This window comes from Erpetoichthys calabaricus, chromosome 10 (assembly GCF_900747795.2).
Source record: "Erpetoichthys calabaricus chromosome 10, fErpCal1.3, whole genome shotgun sequence".
NCBI lineage: Eukaryota > Metazoa > Chordata > Cladistia > Polypteriformes > Polypteridae > Erpetoichthys > Erpetoichthys calabaricus.
In genome coordinates, this window is record NC_041403.2 from 146,654,566 (window position 1) to 146,681,756 (window position 27,191).

General features: G+C 39.4%; 1 protein-coding gene across 1 annotated transcript; it reads left to right on the forward strand.

The window, feature by feature from the left end:
• The first annotated feature begins 4,131 nt into the window (after positions 1-4,131).
• Positions 4,132-5,757, forward strand: LOC127529351 (odorant receptor 131-2-like). Its single transcript, XM_051932589.1, has one exon. The coding sequence runs from the start codon at positions 4,182-4,184 to the stop codon at positions 5,136-5,138; it is 957 nt and encodes a 318-aa protein (XP_051788549.1). The 5' UTR covers positions 4,132-4,181; the 3' UTR covers positions 5,139-5,757.
• The last annotated feature ends 21,434 nt before the right edge of the window (positions 5,758-27,191 follow it).

Genomic DNA, 27,191 nt, shown 5'->3' on the forward strand with positions numbered 1-27,191 from the left:
TATTTTGAAAATATCTGCTAAAATTATTTCAAAGCTTAGACTGCATAATGCTGTAGTCTTGTGTTCTGTTTGTGTAATTTGGGAGACTAATTTATTTGCTTTTTAAAGGTCTTCCTGTTTATTCAGACTCTCCCTTTAAGATTCCATTAAGTTAACTGATTGAATTATTTGTCCAGATACATACGTTTGTAAGTTTATTACAAAAATCTACTTTACATTACACTTACCTGTGCTTCAACTACTTAGTCTAATACAAATTAAATGCGATTCAAATTTTTTTGTGCAAAGAAAGATGAATGTAAGTGCACTGTTGCTATTGTTGTAGTTTTAAATGTTAGATGAATTATTATAGTAAACTTTTCCTCAGTGTGTGTTTGTTTGTGTGCGCATGTGCGCTCCACTGGGCTGTTGGGATTGGCTCTGGCTCCCTGTGACTCTACTTGCACAGCCGTGAATCACAAAGTGTGCGGCGCCGTTGCACTACAGAGGGGGCGTGAAGCACCCGAATTCCAAGGTTTTGGGGTAAAATGTTGAATCAACGTTTTTGGAAATAGGAGCAATAAAAAACAGTGGTTACGTTTTGTTTTTGTTTTTTTTTATTATTGTTATTTTTTTTAGACAGCGAAACAAACGTGTAGTAAAACATGGAAAGATTTTTGATAGGAGCGAAAATGAAAGCCGGCGATGGGTAGTGAAGTGAAGAAAATATGACGAAGCCTGTCCTGCTCCCGGGCTCACTGTCAAGTTGGCCCAACATGAGTAGAGATTGTTGTGTCTTCTACGTTTGAAAACTTTGGCAGCTGACAGGATGAGGTCAAACAAATAACTTGTGCAGGAAAGACACTTTGTAAAAGCGGCAACAGTGAATATGAAAGCACAAATAGCCTCATACAAAGTCGCCTACAGAGTTGCACAACGCAAGAAAGCACACACAATAACAGAGGAGCTCATTCTCCCTGCACTGATATGGTGTCCGTAATCGTGGATGAGACTAGCGCCTCAGAACTAAAAGCTGTCCCACTGTCAAATGACACGATCGCAAGATCATATGTGACAAAGGACTCGGAAGAACAACTCCTTGAAAAACTAACTAAAAAGAATCGCGCTTCGGTGTCCAAGTTGATGAGGCAAGCAGTAAACGCAGCTTGTTCGTTGCTTGCGTGCGCTTTTGTTGAAGCCGATTTGCTGTTTTGCAAGTGTGGGCTATGCAGAGCAACAGCTAAGGAACTGTTTTAAGATTCTTGACTGTTATCTGACAGAATGTGAGCTGACATGGGAGAGCCGCGTGCGCACTTGCACGGATGGCGCACAGATCATGTCAGGATAAAAATGTGGATTGCAGGGCGTCTCGGGAAACGCACATCTAGAGAAGCACTGGCATTAAGGAAGATTAGCTCCGAGCTACAACAGGTTTTAAGCGACGTTATCACAATTCGGGTTCAAGTTTAGAAGGCTGTAAACATTCTGCTTCCTTGTGCAACATCCCGTCTCTGTGAGATTGGGATTTTCACTGAAAATAAAGCAAAGATCTAAGATGAACAAAGAGCACAACTTGAGAGCGGGGATATCAAGTAGGCCGCTCCTTTTGAAAAGATGCGCAATGCACAACAGACTCACCGCAGTCACTGATAAAGTAATAAGACATGAATTCTCACAAAAAGACACTTTCTCTTCTTTCCGTCACTGAACTTTATTTTCAGTCTATTATTTTGTATTGTTTATTTTATGGCGCAGTGGGTAGCGCTGCTGCCTCGCAGTTAGGAGACTTGGGTTCACTTCCCGGGTCCTCCCTGAGTGGAGTTTGCATGTTCTCCCCATGTCTGCGTGGGTTCCTCTGGGTGCTCCGGTTTCCTCCCACAGTCCAAAGACATGTAGGTTTGGTGCATTGGCGATCCTAAATTGTGCTTGGTGTGTGTGCCCTGCGGTGGGCTGGCACCCTGCCTGGGGTTTGTTTCCTGCCTTGCGCCCTGGGATTGGCTCCAGCAGACCCCCGTGACCCTGTAGTTAAGATATGGATGGATGTTCATTTTATTATTATTGTTTTATATCTTTATTAGTTTTACACAGGTTGTACTTACTGTTTATCTTCCTAGCAAAGATGGGAGCAGTTCATCATTAAAACATTTCTTTCTTGCTCAATAATTTTGTAAAAGCACACCTACTAATCTAGCAATTTAGTGACTAAAGACAAACACATTTCTTTTGATAACCTGAAGTGTACAAAGGCAGTCCTCTACAAGACTGAAAAATCTGTTTTTGTATTTTCAGGAATTATGTGAAAAGCGTACTGTTTCATTTAATAATCAGAAATTTATTTGGGGCATGAAATATAACAAAACATCTAAATTAAACCTTCAGCTTTTAAACTTGGGCAAGCAAAGTTAGCCATTTTAAAAAGCCAATAATAACAAACAGAGTAGTATGTTACTAGATGATGTGCTCTTTATTTTCAAATTTTACACTACCTCAAGAAAAAAGCTGGAATTTATGTTTTATAAAACAATGTGTAATGCTGAAGAATTTGAAAAAGTGTGGAAAGTGAAGGGGGTGTTGTGCTCCATTGAGGAGGGGCAACTAAAAATCAATTTGGAATAATGAAGAAGAGCTGGTGTATGATTGTCATGTTAAATATTATAAGGATTAATTGGAGAACTGAATACTTACTTCAAACTTGAGTAGTTGACTTAATGTGTGGGGTAGGAGGCATGTACAAAGGAGTATAAGAGGAGAATCTATGATTTTTGTCTTGTAGAAAATATTTACTTATCAAGATGAAGTATTTAAATTTGTGCAGTGTAGGAGGAGTGTACTGGGGACTATGGAGGACTAATTTTTTTTTTTTTTGTTAACATCCATCCATCCATTTTCCAACCCACTGAATCCGAACACAGGGTCATGGAGGTCTGCTGGAGCCAATCCCAGCCGACACAGAGTGCAAGGCAGGAACCAAATCTCGGGCAGGGCGCCAACCCACCGCAGGACACACACACACACACACACACACCAAGCACGCACTAGGGCCACTTTAGAATCGCCAATCCACCTAACCTGTATGTATCTATTTATATATTAAGGACAAATTATTTAAATTTGTGTGGGGGGGTAGGAGGCACGTACAAGGGAGTAGTGGAAGAGTAAAATGGCTATGATTTTTTTCTTGCTTAAAATATGTATCTATTTACTTTTCAAGATAAAGTATTTAAATTTGTGTAAAGTGTAGGAGCCGCGTACAGTGGAGCAGTAATGTAATTATTAATGCAGAAGAAGAATGTTCTCCTCAGCACCATGTATTTTTTGTGTATAGTAAATTAGAATTTTTATAATAACTATTTTTCTAACTTGCCAGTGAGAGACGCTTTGGCTTATGAACTAACAAAAATATGTTATTCCAGGGTTCAGAGAAATAGTGTCCACATGAATTAAAATCTAAGCGGTTTCTTGTTTTCCCTTTCTCAGAGTGAATGTTTCAGGGACAAGGTCACAAGGCTGCAGAAAGTACATGTAGTTTATGCAAAGGCGTCTCTCCTGTGCTTAGCTTTGAGAACACAGATAATGCTTAGCTCAACAGACATATTGTTTAACTTTACTGTTCTGATAAGGATGGTCTTTCTGTCTCATGAAATGCTGAAGTATAAAAACCCTCCTGATTTTTTCTCGGTGTTCAATTGAGCTTTGCGGCAATAAGTTATGCTCTTTTGAATCTCTACTTACTGTGACTCCGAATGAATAAAAAAGAGAATTGAGAAATATTATCTGCCTGTTGTCAGTGTGCCTTTTTCGTCCACATTAATTTTTCTTGAGAAATTGTTATTTAAATTGATGGTTTCATGTTTTCAAAATAAAGTTTATATTAAAAGAATTATTTTTACCTGCACAAAGTAACTATTAAAAGAAGGGTGAAAGAGAACATGCAGTTGTTCAAGTTATTTCAATTTAATAAAACAAAATCTGAGCCACTTTGTTTATATACTGTATATACTCAACTGCTTCTGAAAGGGGGCAAGACAGAAAATGTTGGAGAACCACTGCTCTACTGAGTTCAGCACGCTTGCTTACAGATGGACAGACATTTCCTTTCCAATGTTTGCTTCACTATAATAGGCCTTAAAATACAATTTTCATGATTGAATGAGTATAACTTTTTTTTTTGTATATTTTTCAGCACAGCCACAATCTTCATTATGAACTCCACTGAAAATGCACTCCTGGCAACACAGATTAAAGAAGAATTTCCTTCAGCAGTACTTTTGTCATTAAAAACTAAATCCATTATAAAGATCTCCATTGTAACATTTTTGTATATTGTAACCATGCACATCAATGGCTTGCTGATTTTTACATTTCTCAAGCAGCCTCTGTTCCATGGTAATTCCCGCTATGTCCTCTATATCCACATGGTGTTCAATGATGTGTTTGAGCTGAGTGTCTCACTTATCATGCATATTTATTTCCAGGTAATGCCCTACACGCCTGTGCCAGTGTGCTACTTTCTCTTGATCCTGTCTGTTTCTAGCACCTTCAACACCCCCTTGAATTTAGGGCTGATGGCCCTTGAGCGCTATGTTGCAATTTGCCAACCACTCCGACATGCAGAACTCTGCACCATTCCCAGAACGTCCTGTGCTCTTGCTGTGACGTGGGTGATAAGCCTCCTTCCTGCAGTGTCAGACCTCATCATTGTCTTCTTCGTTGAGTCGCTGAGCTTCTTCAACACCAGAGTAATCTGTAAAGGAGACAGCTTCAGCAGGGCACCATTCCAGTCCATTAAGAGACACTGCATGAACATCATCTATTTCTCACTCGTTTGGCTTATTATCATTTTCACATACACTGGGATTTTCATTGCTGCCCGGTCAGCCAGCATCTCCGATAAGTCATCTGCCAAAAAGGCGCACAACACTGTGCTTCTTCATGCAGTTCAATTATTGTTAAGTATGCTTACATTTCTTGCTCCCTTAACTGAGATATTCATTGTAGAATTACCATTGGAATACCAGATGGATGTTCAGTTCATTAGGTATGTCTTTGTAAACATTCTTTCACGATTTCTGAGTCCATTAATTTATGGACTAAGAGATGAAAACTTCCAAAAGCACATTAAAGGACATCTGAAGTGCTTCTGTAAGACATTCAGATAAGGCCATGAAAAAGTAATCTGTGTGTGTTTAGTAAATTATTACATTTGTATGGTAAAGTAAATATTGAAATAATAGGAATGCAACCTTCTGAGAATGTTCTAAGAATTGTGCTTGGATGTCAGTCATGTTAGTCCTTGTGGGTTTTCAGAAATCTGTAAGACAACTTCATTGTGATCCTAACCTTCTGTGAAGACACATTTAGGTGGCCAGCTGCATGAAAACTGAAGACAAATTTTTTCTTCAAAACCCCACATCATATTTTATTGTCCTTCTCTCCCAGTCTTATCACTTGTATTTTTTAATTAATGTCAATTTGCATTTTCAGTGTCTTTTCTGAAGAGCATAGCCAGTGCATTCAATTAATCTTTACATGTAAACCAATGTATTTTTTTAGAAAATTTCCCTAGTTCCTTTTGTTTGTATTAATCATTAAATGCCAATGGTTTGCTAAGACAGTTATAAATTAAATGGTAATACTAATGTTGTGTTACCTTCATTTTGTTATTAATCTGCATTTCTGGCGGTGGGCTCGTGATGTGTGCAGGGTTTGTTCTGACCTGAATAAATGGATGGATGGGTTAAATCTGCATATACAGTTTTTAAAATATAGAAACCTCTGAACTGCTTTAAGAGCCTCATTTTTGTGTTCGACTACTTTGTTTTCCTGGAGTTTCATTAAAGATGAATGCATAAGTTAATCTTAAATATTCAGATAATCAGATGATTAGATGTTTTAAAATGAATGCTGAAGACAGCATTTAGAGGGGTGGTGAATAAGATAATAAGCAAAGATATCACAGAAAGGCAACACTTCCGTTTATTTCAACTCATTCTTGTTGCAGCACCCCTGACTTGGCTGTCGTCTTACATCACTGGACCACACTGTCAAATTCCAAGAAAGCACACTTTACTGGATTGATGAATAATAAGAATTAAACAGTTACAAATATGGCAATAAACTCCGACTGAGCCTGGTGCAGACAAGGTAGTGCAGTGCTGCCTCTCAGCTCCTGGAGACCTCGCTTTGAAACCTGGTCTTTGTTCTTACCTTTGTGTGTTTGTGTGTTCTCTCTGCATCCCTTGTGGTTTTCCAGGGTTACTATGGTTTCTTTCCCACATCTACAGTAAAATGCATACACGTCAGATGAATTAGTGATTCTAAATTACCATCGTTGGAGTACGTGTGAGTGTGTTAATTATTGTGCCCTTTGAGACTCTGGTGTCACTTCCAAGGTCGGTTCCTGCTTTGTGTCTGATTATGTTAGGTTAGGCCCCAGTCTTTGTGACCATAAAATAGAATTTAGAGACTTCTGAAAGTGTATGGTGTAGGCCAAAGTGGGTATTGCCCATTCTGCTAGACATTAGTGGCACACCAGAACTGTTAAGGCATCAGATTTAACAGGGATGTAAGGCGTCCAGCTGTGCCTTCCCCAACTTGCATTCCAAACTAAGTGTCCATACTCCATCTTGTAACCAGGATCTGCCTAGATTTCAGGTGTAAATCAGAGTTGAACTAACATCTTTGCAGAGGCCCTTTTGCGGACTTCCTGAGCCAGAAGGCTCAAAATGGACTCAAGTAAAAACAAATAGCTGTAAGTCAATGAAAGACAACTCTGATGGACAGAAGAACTCGCCTATGAAGAGACACTGATTTTGTAAATGGAAGTAACTTTATTCCAATCATGAGACCTTTCTGTTCTTGGCTGACAGGAGTGTACCCTGATTTGATCTCCAGCTGTTGTAGCCCATCTGACTAAAGGTTCAATGTGTTGTGCATACTGAGATGTTCACCATAGTTGTACAGAGTGGCTATGTGTGCTACCGTAGCCTTTCTGTCAGAACACACCAGTCCAGCCATTCTCCCTTGACCCCTGTCATCAACAAGGCATTTCCGTCCAAAGATTTGCCACTCACTGGTTATCTTCTGTTTTTCACACCATTCTGAGTAAATCCTAGAGCAGTGGTGAGCATCTTTGGTCCTGAAGGGCAGTTTTTTTTTTCCAACTCGGTTGTTGAATGAGAAGTTAATTATTTCTGTGTTGCAGTAGAGGCATGGAGCCACCTCTAACACCATCAGGTACCACTCCAGACACTGGATAAAAGTCCAAGACTTCTTTATTGTATCACAATAATGTGCACAAAGCACCCTCCACTCCACACTCATATAAACAATAAATCACCACAAATACTCAATACTCCTCCTCGCCCAGACACTTCGCCACCCTACCTCCCAGCTCAGCTCAGTGTCTGGGCTTTCCCACAATCCTTTAATACAATCTGACCTGGAGGTGTTCCTGTTCAACAGTCCACAGCTCCTTATTCCTTCTGGGTCAGGGTAAACAGTCCTTTTCTTCACCCTGGGAGCACGTCGTTTCTTCCTGTCACGTGACCATGATGTACTTCCGGGTTATAGGGCACATAAGAGCCCACGAGCCCCCCTACAGCGACGCCTGGTGGCCCCCAAGGTATCCAGCAGGGCTGTGTGTAGAAACTACATAGTCCATGAGGCCCTGCTGGAACTCGAGGGACGTTCACGCTGTTGGGAGAGCTCCTCCTGGTGGCCTGGGGGTGAGAGCCGGAGTAAAAAGCCGGCAATCCACCACAGCTGATAAAGCAGTTATTGCTCAAGTGACATTCTTTTGCTTCATTTTATTTGTCTCGCTTGTTAAGATTTCAAACCTTTCGTTGCTTAACGAAATGCAAATGAAAAAGGAAACAGCATTTCTCCATTTAGCTTATTTCCTTTTACACCTGAGTGTATTCATTATGCACCATTTGCTTTAATAAAATACATAAAAGGAAACCGAGGAGAAGAATGTGAAGAAAAGCAAATTACTCATCCGTTTTAGGCTTCATATCATTTGGATGATATCATTAGAAAGGAAAAAATCTGTGATATAAAAATGGCCTAACATTGCAGAATTAAAACACTGACAAGCCGTAAAATTAATTAAAGATCTGCTATTGACAAGGGCTCTTTTGTAATTAGGCAACTGGGTTGGAGCAAAAACCTGTAGCCATTGTGGCCATCCAGGACTAAAGTTGCTCACATGTGTGACTGTTGTGTGTGAAAATCCCAGGAGATCAACATGTTACAGAAATACTCAAACCAGCCCATCTGACAGCAACAAACGTGCTGTGCATGAAATCACCGAGATCACATTTTGTCCCCATTCTGGTGTATGATGTACTGAAACTCCTGACATCTGTTTGCATGGCTTTATGCATTGCACAGCTGCCACGTGGTTGGCTGTTCAGACAATTGCATGCATAAGCAGGTGTACAGGTGTTCCTAATAATTTGTACAGTGAGGGTATGCTGGGACCGATCTACTATGAAACTAACAAAGCTTAAGCTTCAGGGCCCCTAATCCCAGAGGGGCCCCCTGAAGCGACTTCAGTCCACACTGCTTAAAATTTTGGGTGTCTACTGTTTAAGAATGGGTTTTTAAAAAATAATAATATTAATAATAATTTTTTAATACAAAATAATAGTTAAAAAAAAATAAAAGGTTATTGAAGTATTATATAGACTAACCATAAACAAAAAAAAGCATTCAAATGAAGGATGTTTCATTCTAAATATATTTAATATAAAAAATGATAAATAATTTAAAACACTATTACCTTTTATGACAACAATTAAAATTTTCATCAAAATTGTTTAACCTGCGGTGGGCTGGCGCCCTGCCTGGGGTTTGTTTCCTGCCTTGTGCCCTGTGTTGGCTGGGATTGGCTCCAGCAGACCCCCGTGACCCTGTAGTTAGGATATAGCGGGTTGGAAAATGGATGGATGGATGTTTACCTTAGGCTAACTGTGATTAAAAAAATGAAAGCATATTTCATTGCTTGCTGTCCTTGTTAAGGACAACATTTTGATACATTTTTATTTATACAAATGATCATATTATTTTTTAAAATTTTTTTGTGATCTGTCGTGTAACAGCTCTATTAAAAAAGGTAACAGTGGCTACCCAGACCTCGTTGCTGGTTGTGAAGTGATCCCCATAATATTTCAAGCTTCAGGGCCCCAAAAACGTAGATTCATCACTGAGTGTATATAAGATTTGTTTCTATGATTGACTGTTCACCAACCTTATAACCTTTGGGTAGAAACAGTCTGTGAATATACTATGAGAGTGCTGATGTTCCGGTACTTCTGACATTTGGCAGGCAGCAATGCATTTTTTGAAACAATGATAAGTAAATGCAGATACAAGCTCCGAAAAGATATCAAACTGGCTAAACGTCAGTACTGGAGAAAACTAGAGATGGATTTGAATAGCTCTAACGATTTACACAAATTTTGGCAGAGGGTAAAGATGCTTGCAGACTACAAAGTAAAATCTAATCCATTTTTATTTTCACTTCCAGACCAATTTAGTTCTTTCTATGCCATTTCTGAACATGTAAACAAACAGTCTATCATCTAATTGCATGCAACATCAAATGATTCATCCTTCGATGGTTCTCTACATGTGGTAAGGAAGACTTCTAAATAAGTTAATATCCACAAGGTGTCTGGTCTGGATGGAATTTCAGGAGATGTTTTAAAATCAATTAGCAGATGTCTTTGCTGAACTTATCTAGTGAGTCTTCAGACTGGATTTAAAAGCTTAGACTGAAGGGGCTACTCTTACAGTAGCAGGCAGATCATTCCATAGCTTTGGGGTCCTGTAACTAAAAGCTCAACCACCTTTGTTATTTTAGTAATCCTTGGAGTCATAAGCAGTCCAGAATCTTGTGATCTTAATGTGTGCTCAAGTTTGTAAGTAATGATAAATTCAGATAAGTAAGATGGGCCTTGGATATTTAAGGTTTTATACTTTGAAAGGAGGGTTTTGAAATCTACCCTATACGTAACTGGGAGCCAGTGTAAGGACTTCAGAAATTAAGTTATGTGTTTGTACTTTCTTTTTATTGAAATGATTCTTGCAGAAGCAATTTGAATTAACTGAAAGCTGTATAAAGAACGATTTTATGACCCCTTGAACACCACATCGAAGTATTCAATCCTACTAATAAATACATGAAATGAAAAATATGTGTGTTAATTTCTCAGTATCTCACATATTTACAAAATTTCTTAATCTTCCAACAAATTTAAGATGGAAAAACTTGTTTTGGATAGTTTTGTAATTTGTGTTTTAAATGACATGCTATTGTCAATGATAACACCTAGATTGTGGGCTGATTCAGTATAACTAATGGTGACTCCAACTGAGTTAAATAATGATAGTCACTGATGTAGTTTAGCGCAAGGTCATTTAAGGCTTTGTAGGATATTAGTAGAATTTTATATTCAATCCTGTAAGACACAGGGAACCAGTGAAGGCGACGCAGAATGGATGTTATGTGCTCGCTGCTGCTGGTCCATGTAAGGACTCTTACAGCCGAGTTTTGAATAAGCTGGAGCTGTGATATAAAGTTGTTATACATCACGATGTGAGCATTGAAATGGGCCTCTGCAACATTTTTGTGCATACACACCATTTATACACGAGGCCCCTGGTGAGAATTGGCTCGCAAGTGGAACGGGACTGGGCTAACTCCAAAGCATATTGGAATAAAGTACAGTCCAGGGCCCGAGATACAGTAATCCCTCCTTGATTGCGGGGGTTACGTTCCAGACCCCCTATGAAAGGTGAAAATCTGCAAAGTAAAAAGCATATGTTTATATGGTTATTTTTATATATTTTAAGCCCTTATAAACTCTATGCACACTGTTATAAACATTTCCCGCACAGTTATACAGCACAAACCCTTTATATTTTCTTAAATATTAGGTAAGATTCGTTGAAGTTGTTTGTAAAAACAGTTTATATACTACACACAAACATACATTTTGTGTATCATTGAGGAGTTTTATTTAATACGTAATACAGTTTTAAACACATTGTAATTGATTAGGTAATATAAAAATAAATGAAAAATCTACAACATGTAAATACTGTACATAAAACCTAAATGTTATTTTAAAGATATCGAGCGTATCCGAAATCACATATGTTACAGCCATTACGATAGACAGGCCACTAGCAATAAATACGTACAATGCAAGAAAAATTGTATAAAATGTGTGCACAGTTACACTAAATGTACGTACATGTAAGGCGGCGCCACGCAGGCTGCACGGGCTTGTGATAAAAACACGTTCTTTATAGTGATTAAATGTCACTCAACATGGAAATTCAGATATACACTCATCTAAACCTTCTATCATTGGGTATGGAACAGGACTAGTTAATCCAAATACCATGGTTCTATTGAAAGAATTTGGACTGCTAAGGACGAGCGGTGAGGCCAGTCTACCACCCATATCATCTACCAGTGCTATCCGTGCCTTGAGATCAAGACGGTGGCGGTGTGTGCGTAAACAAAAGCGAGGTGTCCGCGGTGGGCTGAGCGTTAAGGCTAAAGCTAATCCATGCAGAACGCCACTACCATCGATCTTGGTGGCAAATATCCGCTCACTGGAGAATAAATTGGATTATATTCAGTTGGATTTAATATCGAAGTGGGAGATTAAGGATTGCTGTGCTTTTGTCTTTACGGAGTCCTGGCTCACCGACTCCACAACTGACACTGCTATTAGCCTAGTGGGGCTAACTATTCATCGGGCAGACAGGAGCAGCAGTCTCAGCGGTAAAATACGGGGCGGAGGTATCATCGTCTACATAAACAACAGATGGTGTGTTGATTCAAAAACAATCCACATATGTTGCTCTCCGGACACTGAGTTTTTGGTAGTTAAATGCCGGCCTTTTTATTTGCCACGGGAAATTTCCATTGTACTTATAGTAGCTGTTTATATTCCCCCTGACGCTGACACCAAGGCAGCCATTGACACACTCTGCCACTATATCAACGATTTGCAAACCACATATCCAGAGGGAGTAGTCATTGTTGCTGGGGATTTTAACCAGGCAAACATGAAGAGAGGTTTACCCCATTTTTACCAACATGTGGATTTTGCAACTGGAGGAACCAATATATTGGATCATGTCTACACCAACATCAAAGGAGCATTCAAAGCATCCCCACGTCCCCATCTTATCAGACTCATCAGACCACATCTCTATTATGAGAGTTTGGCCAGAAGAAACCATGAATGCACTACAGGATTGTTTTGAGTGCACTGACTGGTCTGTGTTTAGTGAGGCAGCTACCACAGATCAAAGGATAGACATAAGTGAATATGCAGAGGCTGTGTCTGGCTACATAAATAAATGCATGGATGATGTCTGCGTCACCAAAAACATCATTGTCAGGGCAAACGATAAACCGTGGTTGACTGCTGAGGTGCGAGTTTTGCTGAAAGTGAGAAACTCTGCTTTTAAATCTGGAGATATATCTGCCCTTGGAACAGCAAGAACCCAATCTAAATAAAGCTATCAGAAGAGCTAAAAGGGCTTATGGAAAGAAAATACAGAGTCATTTTCAAGATCACAGGAACAGCAGAAGATTGTGGCAGGGGATTAAATTTGTTACAGATTACAAAACAAGTTTCTTACCACTGTGATGATAGCTTTAACTTCCTGAATGACTTAAATAAGTATTTTGGATGGTTTGAAGCATTGAATGATACATCACCAGTGAAGGCCACCCCTCATCCTGATGAGAAGGCACTGTGTCTGGAACCGGATGATGTTTTACGGACTTTGAGGAGAATTAATCCAAGGAAAGCTGCGGGACCAGACCAGATACCAGGTTGCGTACTCAAAGGATGTGCGGAGCAGCTGACACATGTCCTTACGGATATATTTAACATCTCCCTGTGTCAGGCTGTTGTGCCATCTTGCTTTAAAACCTCAGAAATCATTCCGGTTCCAAAAAAATCCGTAGTCACAACCATTAATGACTATCGCCCTTTAGCTCTAACACCAATAGTGATGAAATGTTGTGAGAGGCTGATTAAGGACCACATTACTTCTGTCCTACCCTCCTCATTTGACCCACTCCAATTCGCCTACCGCTCTAATCGTGCTACAGATGATGCCATATCCATTGCACTCCATTTTTTATTGAAACATCTGGAGAACAGAGACGCTCTGGTCCGCATGCTGTTTGTTGATTTTAGTTCGGCTTTTAATACCATCATCCCTCAGAATCTGATCTGCAAACTGGGCCCATTGGGACTGAACATACCTATGCAAAACTGGATATTGGACTTTCTAACAGATAGGCCTCAGTATGTACGGGTAAGGAAGAATAAATCAGATATCATCTGCTTGAGCACAGGTTCTCCACAGGGGTGTGCTCTAAGTCCCCTCCTCTTCACGCTCATGACCCACGACTGTTGTGTCAAGTTCAGCACAAACCAAAATATTAAGTATGCGGACGACACGACAGTGGTGGGTCTCATTCGAGGTGATGGGGAGGGGGATTACAGAGAGGAGGTGAAGTCATTTGTGCAATGGTGTGATAAAAACAATCTGATACTGAATGTCAAAAAAATGAAAGAACTGGTGATCGACTTCAGGAAGAAACAGCTGATACACATCCCGGTCTACATTAAAAATCCTGCTGTGGAAATTGTGCAGTATATCAAGTTCCTGGGAGTCAATGTGATGAACAACCTCACCTGGTCCCTGCACACCTCCTCTATCATCAAGAAAGCTCACCAGCACTTCATTTTTTTGCGGAGGCTAAAGAGGGCCCATCTCAGTAAGTCAGTCCTCACCACTTTCTACAGAGGGACCATAGAGAGTGTACTAACCTGCAACAGCTATCTGTGGCAGGAGAGCTGCAGCGCTTCGGACTGGAAAGCACTGAGGAAAGTGGTGAGGGCTGACGGAGAGGATCATTGGAGCCCTGTTGCCTAATGTACAAGACTTGGCAAAACAATGCTGTCTGGCCAGAGCTGTGTGGATTTCCAGAGACCCCACTTATCCTGCCTCTGAACTCTTTTTCCACATGCCCTCAAGCAGAAGGTACCGCAACCTGAAATGTAGAAGTACCAGGTTTAAAAACTGTTTTTTTCCTACTGCCGTTCATCTTTTAAATGAAGCATTTTAGTATTTTATTGTAGGTGCTTTTAATTCAGAATTTTTATGTATTTTTAGTTTAGACTCTTATGCACTTTTAATTAGAAATTTTTATGCACCTCTAATCAGAATTTTGTGCATCTTTAATCAGAATCTTTCTGCACTTTTAATCAGAATGTAATTGATTCTAACTAACATTTTTAAATTGCAAAGAACGAATTATTTGCGGGTCCCATTCTTCAACCGATGTCTGTTGATCTTTTGCCATTCGTAGAATGGTCGCAAGACACTCTTCTTCCTGTGCTTGGTCCTATTGTTCTTCCTCGCTCGCTGACTTGGTCATCTTGGCCAAATGTTCGTCGCTCAGCAGCTTGGAGTGGACATCGAGCAGCTCATTGACGTCATCCAAAGTCATGTCGTTGAATCCTTCTCCTCCTAGCAGTTTTGCCAGCCTGACTGCCTTGTTAACCACTGAGTGATGAATTTCTTCTGCAGAAAAGCCCTTATAGTCGTGCACAACATCTGGCCACAATTTCTTCCAGCATCGTTTCTTCATATCGTTAAGGGCCTTCTGCACGTTCACCATACACAATGTGATTATGTACTTATGCCAGTACTCCTTCAGGGAAAAGTCATCGTCCGTGTCCATTGCCTCAACCATGTGTTGCAGGCTGTTCCTGGTGTACAATGCCTTGAAAGCCCGGATAACTCCTTGATCCATTGGCTGAATCAGTGACGTTGTATTCAGTGGCAAGAACTCTATTTTTATGCCTTGGCAGGATGGATCCAAGTGATGACCTCCAGCATTGTCCAGAAGTAAAAGGACTTTGAACTCCAGCCCTTTCTCTGCCAGATAGATCTTTACCTCCAGGATAAAACATTGGTGAAACCAATCCGAAACTAATCCGACGTCAGGCATTTCGCAATCCATGCCTTCAAGTTGTGCATCCAGTACACAGGCAGCAGTTTTTTAGTCTTGTTTTTCAGGGCGCGGGTAGTTTTTGGACTTATAAATGAGCCCAGGCTTTATCATAAAGCCAGCAGCATTGCCACACATAACCAGCGTGATGCGACCTTTGTGAGCCTTAAACCCTGGGGCTTTTGCCTCTTCCTTTGTGATAAAAGTACGAGACGGCATTCCAAAATAGGGCCGTCTCATCCGTATTAAACAGGTGTTCAGGCCAATATCCACCTTCCTCAATGATCGCCTTGTACGTGTCAGCGACATATTTCTCGGCTGCAGCTTTGTCTGTGGAGGCAATCTCCATGCAAGTTCATGCTGGCCAAGTTGAACATTTTCTTGAATTTTTCAAACCAGCCCTTGCTGGCAGTAAATTCACTTTTCTCGCTGGGGGTTTCAACAGAAGTTCCAGGTTGAGGGACGTCGTCTAGAGCATCTCTGGCATCCGCAAACCTATCATGAAGTTGCATGGCCTTCTCTCGGCTGATATTGGTGTCCACGGGGATGTTTTTCTTCCCGCAGTCCTCAATCCAAATCCCTAAAGCAGATTTCATCTGGACTACCGCCTTATTATGTCCACTTACAATTTGTTTCGCGCCCTGGTTAAAGGACACTGCAGCTGTAGATTGTATATTCTTTTCCTCCTTCTTAGTATAACGAGCCGTGGACTTGTTGATGCTGTAATGGTGTCCTACAGCGGCGTAGCTTTTCCCATCCTTTAACATATCCAACAATTGTACCTTTTCGGCAATTGTTAGCATCTTCCGTTGGCGCTTGGGCACGGCCCCGGAAGCAGGAGCAGGAACAGATCGTTTTATAGACATAACGAAGGGCTTGACTACTGTATGCACAAAGAAACACGTTGATGCTGAATGAGCGAAATGAGATGCCAGCTAACACAAAGCGAAATCGAATTCTGTGCTCTCCGTCACTGACTCAATCAGCACCTAGGAACTTAACTGCGTGCTCTGATTGGGTAGCTTCTCAGCCATCCGCCAATAGCGTCCCTTGTATGAAATCAACTGGGCAAACCATACTGAAGAAGCATATACCAGAAATAAAAAGAGCCATTGTCCGCAGAAATCTGTGAAGCAGCAAAAAATCTGCGATATATATTTAGATATGCTTACATATAAAATCCGCGATAGAGTGAAGCCACGAAAGTTGAAGTGCGATATAGCGAGGGATTACTGTACCCAGTCCCTTAAATCCCAGAGAGCCAAGCCTAGCTGATTGGAAGCCGACATCTCGCTTGTTCAATCCAGAATGGCCCTCGTGGTCATCCCAGTGATACTGTGGGGGTGGCAGTTGGATACGGTGGTTGATACTGGGGTTGAATTTGAAGTGTACACTGACCACCATGCTCTGACCTGGGTGTTCAACCACCTGAAGACCTCCTCCAGACTGACCAGGTGGGTGCTCTGCCTTCAGAATATTATGTTCAAGGTGACCTATCGTAAGGGCTATAGCAACATCGTGCTGGATGCTCTCTCCAGGATGACGGGGCCACCGGGAAAGGTGTGCTTGGCGGAGGCAAAGAAGATGGCACTACCCTTACCCCGCAGCATACAAGACCTAGCTCAAGCACAACCTAACAGTCTCTTCTGTTAAGATCTCAGGGAGGGGCTGAATCAGCAATGCACCGACTGGGTGCAATTCATTGACCTCCAAGGGGTATTATATCATGCTGTTCCATCTTCCCTTGGAGGCATACAACACCAACCTGTTGTCCTGGAGGTGTTTATCCCTGAGTTTTTGGAGTATTATCACGACAGCCCTTTGTGTGGTCACCTGGGGGATCCTGGGGGAGGCTTGGTGGCCTTCTGTCTATAAGGATGTGGGCCACCATATAAAGAACTATTTGTCATGCCAGAGAGTCAAGAACTTGCCAGATTTTTATAATCAATGATTGCCAACGGACCGGGGGAGGTGTTAGGAGTTGACCTGATGGGGCCTTTTCCATCCACTAGTTCCCGGAAGACTGTCCTGATGATGGTAGTGGATTATTTCTCAAAGTGGGTGGAGCTGTTTGCTTTGTCGGATGCTAGGGCTAATAAAATCTGCTCCACCCTGAAGAATGAGATATTCACCCGCTGGGGGTGCCGAAGAACCTCATATCAGACCGGTGTCCTCAGCTCACAAGTTCAGTCCTCGATGAACTATATATGGCCTGGGGTGTGAAGAAGAACTTGACTACAACCTATCATCCCCAGGCTAACTTGACTGAATGAGTGAACAGGACCCTGAAGAGTATGATCGTGGAGTGGAGGATCCAGCAAAGGTTATATAATGCCTGGTCTGGATTAGGGCTCACCACCTTTCTGATGCCAGCAAACGATTCTCCGCCAAGCTAGCACCTAAATGTTTAGGTCCAACAACTATTACTATTCAGACAGGTCCCATAAATTATCAGGTTCAGAGGGGTATCGGCACTGCCAGTAAGTCTGACATAATTCATGTGGCCAATATAAAGCTGTACTTCAGCATTCCTTTAGCCAAGATTGATTTGGGATGTAGCAGTGCTACATGAGTGATGTCTTAAATGTGTTCTGTGCTGAGCATTTATAGCATTGTACTGTTTATATGGTCTATGTGTGTCTGTTTAAATGTTGTCTCCTGGAAACACCGAGGGAACCGTGACCCCTCGTGATAGTTGTCCCTGTCAGACTCATCACTTCCATCTGGGCCAATGCTATTTAAACAAAAGGACGAAAGGAAAAAGAAAAATCGCTTACAACACCGACATTTCACAGCTGGACAAGGTTTAATCCTTTGGACTTTCATGTGTGTTTTGTGTTCTCTGTGTATCTTATTTTTTTCATGTTCAGTGTAGGGAACAAGGGAGGGTTTGTGTTGTATATTTATTGATGCACTTTTTATTATTACATAGTGCCGGTCACTTTTGGGGTTGTGTGTTGTGTGGGAGCTTTGGAGGGAGTGAAGTATATATTGTTTTGTTGTCTGTTTATTTTCACTATCAATATATATACGGTGCACCTTGCTATTTTGTATACTGTTTGCTTTTTGATTATTTAACCGTTGATTCGGGGAAGTTATCTGGAAGAATTATGGCTTGTCTGGTCTAACATTTCCTCAGTTTGCCAGGCCACGGGTCTTGGTAGTGTAGCTACCATTCAGGGCGAGTGGGTCGGCCATTACAAAATAGAGTGGTCAATAGTATCAAACACTATGTCTAAATGTAGCAACATAATTACAATGGAATTTCCTTCATCAGAGGATATCAGAATGTCATTAATAACATATGTTAATTCCGTTTTTGTATTATGACCGGTGTAGAAGCCAGACTGGAATTTTGTAAATAAAGTGTAATGTGTAAGGTGAGATTGAAGCTGCGTGGAGACTACTTTTTCAAGTATTTTAGACAGAAAAGATGAATTTGAAATGGGTCTAATTATTAAGTGTATGTGGGGCTAACGCTGGCTTTTTAAGTAAGAGTCTAATAACTTACACTTTTAGTTAATCATGAACTGAGCCACTCAGCAATGAAGTATTGATAATGCTAAAAGTGGGTGTTGCCAGAATAGCCATTGAGCTTTTTAGTTGATACTGTCTCTAAGGAACAAATAGTAAGTTTCATTTTAGAAATTAAAGTTATGGCTTCCTGTTGTGTTATGAAAAATAAAATAACTAAAGTGGTTCATGCAAGAAAAGACAGGGTTTGCTGATCTAGTAATAACTTTGTGAAGTGGTGCTGAGATTTGAGATTGAATATTGTCAATTTTATTAAAGTCTGCACTGCTAAAGTCTGCTTGTATTTTGCATTGTTGTTTTAAATTCTCATTTGTTAGATTAGTCACTCTTCTAAACATTATTTCTGTTGTTATCTATTAATCTAGAATAGTAGTCAGAGCAGGCTTTAAAGAGTGCTTTTTAATACATTTTAAAATACCCTCTGTCCAAGCATTATGGAAGACATTGCAGCTTTATTGCCTTCTATCTACTGTGGAGACTGAATTGTAAGTATAAAGCATGAAGGTTTTTAAGAATAAAGTATTAAGTTTTTTAGGCTGCTTGGTAAGTTCCTGATAACTGCAGCTGCTCTTTAGTAAGGCATTACACAAAGCTGACAACCTACTGTCAGATAACAGGCTGACTGCTAAGGAATAATGCCCAGCATGTGCTTATAGTCACATACAAGGCTGTATTACAGAACCAATCATAAATTAAATGCCAATACTTTTCTGTGTATAGTGGAACCTTTATGAATTGTAAGGAAACAAAGGGAGGGCTGAGTCTTTTGGTGTAAACTGCTGTATGAAGGGCTCCCTCTTGGAAGAGTAATAAAGATTTCTGTGATGAAGCTTCCTCCTGCCTGGATTCTGACGTGTCCAAAAGAAGGGTTCTGGGTCTCATCTTTCACACGATGATCCAGTTTTACATATTTAAGTGCTTGAATGCTCTCATTAAACCAGGATGAGTTTCTATGTTCTTTAATCACTTTTGTTTAAAGGGGAGCTACCATATCCAAAGCCTGTTTCAAACTCACATTATAACTTATTGTTATCATATCCAAATTGTTTTCAAAAATTATGCTTGGGTTTTTCACAGTATCTGCCAAAAAGTTTGATACAGAGTTATAATCTAGATGTCGTACTGTTCTTTTTCAATCTGTGAGTATATTGGTAAGGCCAGAACCAAGTCAAATATAACTAAGTCATGATCAGAAATAACTTTAGGTGTAATATTTAAAATTTATGTCTCAAATTCATGGGTAATAACTAGATCAAATGTGTGATTATGACTATGAGTCGGGCCATTGTCAATCTGGTAAAACCTTATTGAATTTAACAAATAAATAAAATATTTGCTGAAAGTCTCAGTTTCCACATCTATGTGTATATTAAAATCCCAATCAAAACTACATGGTCAGAATTTATAACTAAATCAGATAAAAGGTAAAATGCTTCCAATTTAAGTCATTACCATTGAATATTTGCCTGGTAGTCTGTAGACTAGTACTATAATTTTGCTGGAATCTGTTTTAATATCTAATACAAGTGTCTCAAAAAATCTGCATAAAGTTTAAGAGGAGGTTTGCAGTTCATCACGTAGAATTATCCCAAGTCCACCTCCTTAACCGGTATCTCTATATTTTTGAAGGAATGTGTATCCATTTGGTGATGCCTCAGCTAAGGGAATTGTATACGTTTTACCAAACCAGGTTACAGTGAATAAAACACAAATCAGATTTTGTACTTAATATAATATCATTCACCAAAGCTGCTTTATTTCCAATAGAGTGAATGTATAGTAAGCAACATTTTAAACTGCAAGGATGTTTCTATACTGATATTTTATTTATTGTTTTAATTTGAAGTTAATTACTAATACAGGCTAACTTATGGTTTAATTATACTGCTTATCATTAGGTTATGAAGTGATTTAGATGTTGTTTCAATGGTAAATTTATAAAGATGTCCCACAACAAAGATTCTGTGTAATAGCTAGAGGATACTAATCGGTAAGATAAGCAATAGGCTGTTTTGGGATACAACAAAAGATCCCCTCCAGTTACCAAATGAAATCCCACCCATTAATTTCATTCCATTTCTTCCTTCCATTTTAATGTACAGTTGACCTATGGATTAACATTTCAGTAGATTTTGTTGCATGGAGCCTTTTCAATGCATTCAATGTATTCAGGGCAAGACCCAACCTGCGAACTCTGCCATTTACCTCCAGCATTACTATATCATACAGCATGTTCTGTGAGTGCACTAAATTAAAATAATTTTGAAACAAACTCTTTACATACTTCTCAGTCAGCCTTGGTGTCACAGTCACTCAGTGACTTGGTGTACTCTCAGATAGCATTAAAGTGAATAGGGATAAATCGATTGTAATATCCTATACCACCACTGCTAGACCACAGATATATCCTGCTGAAATAAAAGAATCCCAATCCCCTTTTCAATAACTCATTGGGTAAACAACATTTTATAATATCTAAATTAGAAAAAGAACACATGATTAAAAAGAAATAACATTTATTTATGACACTTTAGTGTATCACATAAGGACCAATATACTGTGTCTGGGAGCCAGTTTATGTAATGGCACTCTCAGGTGGATATCCTGCAATGCGAGTCACTCCTTTGTTCAGCCCTAAACTCTAGAGGTACCTTGTGCTTATGGTCTGCTTCCACCTTCTTTGAAACGTTAAAGCTTGGTGACCTGGATCAATGCATGATTCCTTTATTTTGAGGCAAAGCAGCTTTAGCAGACATGATGGTACTTTAACATGATGGCTGGCTTGTTGGTAAAGTAACTGATGAAACACTCAGTTTTCCATTTGACCTGTACTGTTCATTGTAAACACAATCATTTCATTTTGTGCGTCATTTGATACTGGCTTCCAACTTAGACAATGGCCCCTTACGCCTTTCTTTGACTTCTAGAATGCAGAGGAGAGGTCCTATAATGCTGTGCACAGGCCCGGTCTTAGGTATTATGGGGCCCTAGGTGAAAGGGGGGTCCAGGGGCCCCCTGGAAGCTCTGCGAAATGCGTGAAAATTAGACCAAGGAGACGTTTTCTTGTAACGTTACGAGGTCATCACCCTGCATCCCTTTTTCGCCCGGAGTAGTTAGCTGCTACAATTTAGCCAGTTTGAAATGTTAAACATGCGAGGGGAGGGGCGGGCCGGTGGCCTGGCCGCCGTCAATCCGGGGCCCCCCCGGACGAAAGGGGCCCTAGGCGGTCGCCTACTTCGCCTATGCCTAAGGCCGGGCCTGCTGTGAATGACTGTCCTGCTCCACTGACAGACTGAGAATATCGTTCCTCCCCCAAACTATGCAACTCTTCAGTTCTAAACGGGGGTAAACGTTAACATTATTCAAAGTTATTGTCTGTTTTTACCTGCATTTATATTACTCTTTAATTTAATATTGTTTTTTTGTATCAATATGCTGATGCAGGAGTATGTGAATTTCCTCTTGGGATTAATAAAGTATCTATCTATCTATCTATCTATCTATCTATCTATCTATCTATCTATCTATCTATCTATCTATCTATCTATCTATCTATCTATCTATCTATCTATCTATCTATCTATCTATCTATCTATCTATCTATCTATCTATCTATCTATCTATCTATCTATCTATCTATCTATCTATCTATCTATCTATCTATCTATCTATCTATCTATCTATCTATCAGCCAATGAAGTTCTGTAGCATTGTGACTGCATATACTGTATATGAAGTTGATCATCATGCTCCACATGGTTGCCTCCGAGTAGCAACCAGGCAGGGTTCAAAGCATGTTTACATATTCATATTTGCAAAAGATGATTGTGATTTATAAAGGTAAATTGCTTTGAAATGTGTGTAAACCAGGTTTTATAAATCAGACTTTTTTTCAGCTTAACATGTTTCTGTTTTTTGGTGTACGCATTTTTTCAAACTTGTAAATGCTGTGTTCAGTGCCACAATTCTTATAGCTTTTCAGTGCTGATCAGATTGTTAAGATTGACATTCTGGCCTAGCTGATTCAAGTGCAGCTGAAAATGTTGTCAGATAATCAATACTGCAGTTACACATTACATGTGGACAAGATCCCTAAAAGGTTTACAATTAGAATTCAAACTATTGATGGTGGTCCAATTGGGAGAGATTATATTGAATTTGTAACTACTCCTGTTGGGTTTGTGTTTGGGATTACATACAAATAAAGTTGTTTTTTTGATAATCAATTATTTATCCTTGGTCAAAATGTTTGATAATCTTCAAAATAAAGAAAGCTTTGTTGAAAAAGAAAACATTTTGTTGATTACCTTTCAGAAGGGACTGAACCTATGGATAGCTACATTAAATAAAACAACACTTCCATTAGTTGAGTTTCACAGAAAAGATTTGTGGTTCTTTGTGATACCAGAAAACTTAACAAAATAAGAAGAAACAATTTTCCTATTCCCCCGTTTTTATCTCTGTTAATTCATATGAACAACTACTCCTCAATATTTACAAAAATGATACGCTAGATAAATGGGTTAGGATTGGGGGTGATATATTTTTTGAGTTGAAAAGGTGCTCAAGCAATAATTACATTGTCCACATTGGTGAAAGAAATGTCCAGGAAAACCCCCATTAAACTGCTGAGTGAGAGCAGAAGGCTTTTGTGTGGAAAAGTTGGTCCAGTTGCATGTTCTGTAAAGGAAATACTTGTTCAGCCAAAAGTGTCTGATTCTTTATTTATACAGTATTATTTACACTATTTATATTTTGTGGTAAGGAATGCAGGATCTACCTGGTACCACCAGAGGAAGATCTGGGAAAATGGCTACAAGACTTTCAAAGGTGCTGTTCATTCTCAAAGTAGTTTTGTGAATAACAAATAATATTAAATGTATTCTGTTGAAAATAAAGTTCACAAAATTGCCCAGGAAGTAACCCTAGGGTGGAGTTGGGATGAGAGCCCCATTGGCAGGAATGTTGTATGGACACAGTGAGAAAGGAAATTGAGAGAATTTGTAAGAGTTGTTGTTGCTGGTGGCAATATGTTTTTCATTGGAAGAAAAATGGAAAATCCCATTTATCTGTGTGGTGATTAGTGTTAATTAAAATATTTTTAAATGTTTTAATTTATGTAAATGAATCTACATAATAAGACATTGCTCTGTTAATATTAGTCAGCCTGTCCTGTCGCATTGAAGAAGAGCACATGGAGGCTGCACCAATTGACGGAATAAAAGGACACTCATTTTGAATTTAATTTATAAAAATGACTCAAGACTTTGCTTTATGTACTGATAATCAGTGGTGCCACTTGAACTTATACTCATCTTTAAGTTCTCCCACAGTTAAGTAGGGGCTTGATTTTACCGTATAATTTCCAGTATTTTATAATGTCATTTGTAAAAGTCCAATGCGGAAAACTCATGCTATTGGTCCAAGAGATTATGATATGCTAATGCCCACCCGTGAGAGTAACCACGGAGCACACGGCCTTTTTTTATATATATATATTATGCCTACGTGACCACACGGTAACACCTGATTCTGAAGTGACGTTTGCACTGCTTTGTGTTTTTTGTATCTCACACCCTCACACACCTTTATCATAAGAGCAGCCCTTATCTACGATGGAGCATTCGATCAGAAGAAAACATAAAGTTAGTTTTAAATTAAAAGTTATTGAAGTTGTGAAAGAAATTGGTAAGTGTGGTGTTGCAAAAAAATTCAATGTGTCTGAGAAACTGGTGCAAGATTGGAGGAAGTAAGAAGATTTTTGAATGGGCGTATAAGTCAGGGTGTGATTTTATGATCAGTTTTTTCAGGACCTATACGCGAGTATATATTTTCCTTCAGTGGTTTTTCACGTATTTTGATTATTCACATTTTATTGGTTCTCTTTCTTGTGGTGCTTTTGTTGCCTTTACTACTTACTTCCCGGTCACTACACTGTTAGCAGACCTCCCGTGTAGCTCCCGTGTTTTGTTCCAGCTCTTTTTTTCTTAAATTGTGTAAAACTGCTTCTTTACTTTCTTTAAACATTTAGTAAGTATTTACGTCTATAAAATGCTTCATAACATTTGCAAAAGTTTTTTTAGTTTTGATCGTTATTGCCTTTGGAATCCAAGGAATGCCTTTGCTACACCTGCTCAGGAATCCCCAGGTGTGTGACTGGTTCTCTTCATTTACAGGGGGGATGCATTGCTATCACTGAGGCCAACTGCCAGTTACTCTCCATGTAGTACTAATACACTGGATGAATTAAAAGCTTTGAAACCCAGACAACGAGGAAAGAGAGGTGGACTTCGAATATGTCTGAGATGGGAACGTTTTAAAACACCTTTGCCAACTATCATCATAAGCAATACACAGTTCTTGCGGAATAAACTGGATGAGCTGAGAGCATCTGTGTGATACCTCCAGGAGTGCCGAGAAATCTGTCGAGGTGCTGTACTGAGACCTGTGCTAACAGAAGTTTTGAAGATGCTCTGCTTGTTATCTTACATCAAATCCACAGTTTTCTTGATCAGCATGATTCATATATCAGAGCACTATTTTTGGATTTTTCTTCTTCATTCGATACCGTACAGCCTCACATACTGATTGGGAAACAGGAGAGTATGAATGTAAACCCATTTATCACATTATGGATTCAGGACTTTCTTTTAAATCATTCATAGACAGTTAAGGTACAAGACACTTTTTCAAAAGCCATTCATTTAAACCTGCAGGGGTGTGTCTTATCACCATTACTATTTACTCTGTACACAAGTGACCTGAGCCAGAACAATGATCACTGCTCCATCATCAAGTACACTGATGACACCATGCTCATAGGATGCACATCTGGGGAGGATGAAAGCCACCATCTAAATCAAGTAGACTGGATGGCAATGTTCCCTCTAAGGAGTAGCATATAGTGAGCAAAAAACATTGTTTATGAGCACCATTTTGTTTAAGCCAAAAATTTATGAGCACCAACTCCGACGGTCGGAGTGAGCGATCGTGCGATAAGTACAAGCGACGCCGTCGGAATGAGCGATCGTGCGGGAAGTATGAGCGACGCTCTGAATTCGTGTGAGCGATTGCTCACACGCTCAGCTTAGAGGGAACATTGCTGGATGGTAAACTGGTGCAATAAAAACTTTCTCACTCTGAAAGTAAAAAAGACCAAAGAAATGATATTTGATTTTAAGAGACAGAAATCTGTATGTTCATCCATTGTTGTTTTGGGGGAGGAAGCAGAAATAGTGAATGAATATAAATACTTAGAAACTACGTTAGATAACAATCTTAAATGGAATGCAAATACAAAAAAAAATATTCTCTAAATGCAATCAGCGCTTATTTCTCCTCTGTAAACTAAAACTGTTTTAAGTAAAAAAGGACCTCATGTTTCCTTTTATCGCATTATGATCCAGTTTGTTATCACTTTCAGTTTCATTGCCTGGTTTAGTAGTCTGAAAAAAAAACAAAATTTAAAAAAATTACTAAAAATGAAGCTAAAGTTATTGGGACTGATATAGATGATCTGGCAAGTGTGTGTCAAAGAACAACACTAAAAAAACTGGAAATCATTACAACTGATGACAGACATCTATTACATGTATTACTTAACTTCAGTAAATCAGGAAGGATAGTCGCTTTAAAACCACGCACAAATTGCTCCAGAAATTCCTTTCTTCCTAGTGCCATATGACTTTTTAATAAGGAAAATCGGAGAAGATGATTAAGGTTTGATATGTATCCTGTAACCATTTTTGTGTAAATATGCACAATCAAACTGCCTTACCTTAACCTGTCTTGTATCTATTTGTTTTATTTTTTTTTCTGTCTTGTTATTAGATGGCAAATTTCATGTTTTTTTTTGTGTCAACATTAAACCTTGAAACCTAATAACATGAGGAAACAGCACAATAGCTTGCATATCTGCTATATAATAAAACACTACTATCTGTAAGTGTGTGTGTGAGATCCTGCCAAGCATTTTGATTGGTCACTTTGGCTTTTATCTGATTAAGTCAGCCTTACTTTGACGACTTAGTCAAACGCAATTGAGAGAGGAAAGACCGGGCAAAAGTGGTTGAGACTTTTGAGGATACCAAGGAAAAGCAGGAAGTCAAATTCAAAGATGGAAAGTATTCACAAGATTAAACATGATGTTTCCACAGTAGGTAATGGGACACCATCTGCCACAACATACAGGAAGTGAGCGACACACCTCGAAATAGTAGATTCTGAGAAGCAGGCTTTACTCAATTGAGACAGGAAGAGCTGGGCAAGACTTTTGAGACACATGAAATATCAAAGAAAGACGTAAGAGGAACAGTATTTTTTAAAATGTATTCTATTACTTCTTCATAGTTAGTGTAAGAGCCATTTTCCTAGTTATATAAGATTCATAAATATTTTACTAAATAACAAAGCATAATCTATGGGAGGTTCCTATAACCCCCATAAGTAGAATTGTATTGGTATATTCTTGCCATTTTTAATTGCTCTGACTAAACATTATTCTTCAGTTAGTGACCAGCCTTGCCATGTGTAAGGCGTAGAGGGCACAAGGCTTTAAACCGTGCCCGTGCCTATGGGCCTACGGATCTTTTGAGTGTGTGAATTAACTCTAAGA